A 4,521-nucleotide genomic window follows, 5' to 3' on the forward strand; every position below is an offset into this window, starting at 1 on the left:
GGAGGTCTTTATGCTCCATGCTGCTACATTCAGGTTCCCCCCGTTCCCAAAGTGTCCATTTCCTAGAACTCACATTTAATAATGATTAAGCCAGTGTGTCCTCTCTCCTAGAAACACACGGAAAGTGCCTTATCTGGTTGCTGGAGAGAGAGGCCTGAACTCTCCCCTTCAGGTCGGTGTTATGGAACAGGTTAGATAGATAAACTGGAAAAACCTGAGTCAGACAGTGTTCAGTGTGTGGCTGAGGGCTATCTGGCTGCATGTGCAGCTGTACAGCTATCATAAAACATGTAGGCTTTAAGTATCCGCTCGTCACCTTTACTCGGCATCGACTAATGGTTGTAAAGTCAACATTGAGAAAATGACACAAGAGCCTGACATTTCCTGGCAGTGTGAAACTTGTCGATGACAGGAACTCTTCACCCAAGGCAAAGTGTCTATGCGTCTTAAGACACCATTTATGTTACAAAGAGCAGCTCAAACTTTTGAGTGCCTTGTGTGATATCCTAGTTCACTGAAGATGGCTTAGGCCGAAACGCATCTGTGAATAAACTGGTAAAAATATGCAATGAGACAAACTTGAGAGTGCGTTTTTTTCTACTTTAACCCTAGTTCGCTGGACATTGAATTGAAAGACAAGTGTCCAGTTAATGGAAAATCTGAACCCGCTCCTAATTCACAGCTGATCCTCTGCTTCCTCTTTGACAGACCAAGTGAAAGCGACAGCTGATGTTTGTCCAACTCGCCAACTGGATAGCGAGAGCTATCAAGCTAGCTAGCAGACACCAAGACTGCTCTAATACTAGCTTGTTAGCTAGTTAGCGAAGACGCTAACTTCCTTATTTCCCCAGTACAGTAATGTGAAGAAAAGCAAGGAAACACAACCACCACCAGTCATTACACAGGATGCAGCTGTATACTAGATTTAAGGAAAGCCGTCACAAGCTAGGCTACGTAGCCTAGCTAGATAGCTAACATTGGCAACTTGCAACGGAACGACGATCCTTGTTTTATTTGCCTGGGCAGCCCCGAGTTTACGATTGCATCTTGTTGCATTCGATTTCGTGGTCAGTATGTAACAAACTTAGGATTTCCTGGCATCCCACACTTTTACCTTGTGCATCTTAAATATGTTAGACGTTTCATGAGAATCCGCCGTTTTTAAGTCGCTAGTAGGTTTTGTTTGTTTGAGTACCAAGTTCACACGCTCGTCTGGCCTGTTCACGTGACAGGTCAGGTCTAGTCATGGCAGAACAAGTGAAAATGCTAGTGTCCTGGCTAGCCTGAGTTAGCTGGTAGTCAGCGGCGCATTATACCACTTGAAAGTAATACTGCTTATGAATTGAAAGAAAAAAAACTGATGACTTAGAAACTTAGCTTACCATGAGAGAAGTTGCCTTTTTCATTTTTACAGTAACCGCAACGATAACCGTCATCTCCCCCGAAATATTCAACTATTGTGTAGGAGCCACCAGCCATCGTGTCCGGTGTGTAGCAGGGCAGCAGACCGGGCTGTTATGGAGAGCCGCCTCCCCTGCGCAGCACAGCTGATGCAGGACACGGAACAGCTTTGATGCAGGACAGGCTGTCCGCTGTCATCCTGAATTGGCAATGCACAATGTTGGTGATCTGTACTTGAGACCTATTGATTTGAATATTCTAATAGTTACTGCGACTTGCAGACGGTAATACAATTATTTATATAAAACCAAAAGAGGCTGTACACAGACACTAAACACACAGACACAGAAAATAGTAGGCCTACTTGGCCATGTGTGTGTGGTCGTGACATCGTTTCAAACTGGTTCATAACCACATATACTACAATGGTTCATATACTATATGACTACATGGTTGACTGTTTTTCCTCTGCAACAAATACAGAGTTTGCAACTCCATTATCCGAGAGGCCAGCTTTGTTTGTGTGACAATAGCTTTACATCCACAGGGCGTATGTGGATGACATGTGCTCACACTAGTCGTGGGGGAATATAACAGTTTGTGCTGACAGGATAACTCACCTGATTTTAATAACAAAGCTTGGTTCTTCTTTTCAGACACATAAATGGCTCCGGGCACTGGACAGGCTTGTCCTGTCGACCTTCGCAGTCATGATGGGCAAGGTAAGCACACACTATTCTCACCGAAGGATAAAATAACATATCACACTACCTTTTCATGTCAGATGTATTCAATAGTCGGTCATAATGATTTGATGTTGCATGACTGCAATCTTCTTTGTGAATGGTTAGGCCCGTTCAATGCCGTATCTTTCGGTTAATGTCCGGTTCTAAATTCGAATAAAGTAGACTAAAGTAATATTTTCGTAATGTACCGTAATATATAGCCTATTCTTAGTAGTGAACAGTACTATAGTCAATAAATTATCCTATTTGAACGTTGATTCCTCTGCTCAGATAATCTTTTACGAGGGCAGGAATTTCGAAGGGCGTCACTATGAGTGCAGCGGTGACTGTACCGACATGCACTCACACTTCTCCCGCTGCAACTCCATCCGCGTGGACAGCGGCTGCTGGATGGCCTACGAGAAGCCAAACTACTCCGGTTACCAGTACATGCTGACCCGGGGCAAGTACCCCGACCACCACCGCTGGTCTGGCTTCAACGACTGCATCCGTTCCTGCAGAATGATTCCTGCTGTAAGACCTGTTACCGTTCACTAACAGACCTGATGAGTTGTACAGTAATGCAAGTTAGTGGATGTCAGGATGGTAGATCTACTACATCCCGGAACCCTTATACCAGGCAGTTATATTTCCTAGAACTCAGTTCACAATGCATCCAGCCAGGTACGTGTTACTGTACACTGTGTTTGATTAGTCACAAGGTGATGGTGCTCTCCCTGTGTGCAGTACAGCGGGAACTACAGGATGAAGATCTTTGAGAGGTCAGACTTCGGGGGGAAGATGACGGAGCTGAGTGACGACTGCCCCAACCTGCAGGACCGCTTCCACCTGCGGGACGTGTCCTCCTGCAGCGTCATGGAGGGCTACTGGATCCTGCACGAGCACCCAAACTACCGCGGTCGCCAGTACTTCCTGCGCCCTGGAGAGTACAACAAGCACAGCGACTGGGGCAGCCTCAGCACCACCATCGGCTCTGTGCGCCGTGTCACCGAGCTCAAACAGACCCAGTAGACCTGCTGTGGAGCTGCTGTGGACCAGCCTGACACCAGCTCACACCTGGGGGCTGGGATCACACTCACCACAGGGCCAACATCAAGGGAGAGACACACCTGGATGAGGCTGGCTGAACACAGGCTGGGTTATCCAGGTTTAGCTGTAATAAAGGCCTAGAGGCAGGAGTCAGCTTTGTGGAGGCGCGCATGCGCCATGCACACGCACACACACACACACACACACACACACACACACACACAGAGAGAGAAGCCTAACAGACCTGTGTACAGTAAAACATTAGTAGATGCACTAACAGACCTGTGTATAGGACAGTAGCAGTCACTAATGCAGTATTGCAGCTTCACAGCAGCAAAAACAGGTGCAATTTCTAAGAGGATCCTACGTTCATGTTTGTAGTGTTTTAACAAAACTCATGAATTTCATCTGTGTAAAGGCCTGTCATCCTGTCTATGTAGCATGTGTAGAATACCAAGAGCTCAACACAGTTGATGTTTGAAAGATTTAGCAATTAAATGTTGTTTTTGGTGTAATGATCAATAAAGAATTTGCCTACTCATTAAATAATACATTTGTAAACCAAGGCTTCCAACTATTTATTTTGCCATAAATGTGACAAATATGAAACAGTACTTCATATATGGAACTGTCCAGAAGAACATTTATTGAAATCTGAAGGCAGACAATAACCAAAACTTATTTTTAGCAAAGACCTGCCCAGATGTTGTCATGAACTTGACAAAATACTGTACAAACCCCTGATACTCAAACTCACAAGGTTCACATAACCATGACGACAGTAGAATGCTTTCACTATTTCAAAGGTACCCGAGCAAGAAGCTGATGGAGTATCAGTAACATCCATGAGGACACCTCAGCCGTGTCCACACGCACAGGCCCCCAGGTCCTGTCAGCAGGCCAGGAGGCCTCCTGGCCCTGTCAGCAGGCCCAGGTCCTGTCCTGGTGTCCTTGCCCCAAGGAGAGGCTCTCAGGAGGAGCTCAGTGGAGCCGGCCTCGGCCTGGCAGCTCCAGTCACACAAGCAGCAGAAAGAACAACAGCTGGTCTAGGATGGGTGTTGTAGTCAGACGACTTAGTCTTCAGATCCGTACTAACAGGAGGGGTCTGTGTTAGTAGTCTGTGTTAGCAGTCTATAGTCACAGGAAGGGGTCTGTGTTAGCAGTCTGTGTTAGCAGTCTATAGTAACAGGAAGGGTTCTGTGTTGGCAGTCTTTGTTAGCAGTCTGTACTAACAGAAGGGGTTCTGTGTTAGCAGTCTGTAGTAACAGGAGGGGTCTGTGTTAGCAGTCTGAACTAACAGAAGGGGTCTGTGTTAGCAGTCTGAACCAACAGAAGGGGTTCTGTG

At 46.2% G+C, this 4,521-nt stretch overlaps 2 protein-coding genes across 3 annotated transcripts in view; one reads left to right on the forward strand and one right to left on the reverse strand.

Annotated features, from left to right (window-relative positions):
• Window positions 1-1,559, reverse strand: part of LOC124473411 (arginyl-tRNA--protein transferase 1) — a 39,344-nt gene extending 37,785 nt beyond the window's left edge. Inside the window, 1 exon segment of the mRNA XM_047028778.1 lies at window positions 1,383-1,559. Coding sequence (XP_046884734.1) covers window positions 1,383-1,479 — 97 coding nt within the window. The 5' untranslated portion in view covers window positions 1,480-1,559.
• On the forward strand, window positions 1,462-3,869 carry LOC124473412 (gamma-crystallin S-1-like). 2 transcript variants are annotated; one of them, XM_047028779.1, is made up of 4 exons: window positions 1,462-1,620; window positions 2,058-2,123; window positions 2,418-2,660; window positions 2,874-3,869. In XM_047028779.1, exons 1-4 carry the CDS (start codon window positions 1,612-1,614, stop codon window positions 3,156-3,158), a joined length of 603 nt encoding a protein of 200 aa, XP_046884735.1. In that variant the 5' UTR covers window positions 1,462-1,611; the 3' UTR covers window positions 3,159-3,869. The 2 variants fall into 2 exon arrangements, with proteins under 2 accessions (XP_046884735.1, XP_046884736.1); XM_047028780.1 differs by lacking the exon at window positions 1,462-1,620 and having other exon boundaries at window positions 1,893-2,123.
• The last annotated feature ends 652 nt before the right edge of the window (window positions 3,870-4,521 follow it).

Source organism: Hypomesus transpacificus, chromosome 11 (genome assembly GCF_021917145.1).
Source record: "Hypomesus transpacificus isolate Combined female chromosome 11, fHypTra1, whole genome shotgun sequence".
Classification (NCBI taxonomy): Eukaryota; Metazoa; Chordata; class Actinopteri; order Osmeriformes; family Osmeridae; genus Hypomesus; species Hypomesus transpacificus.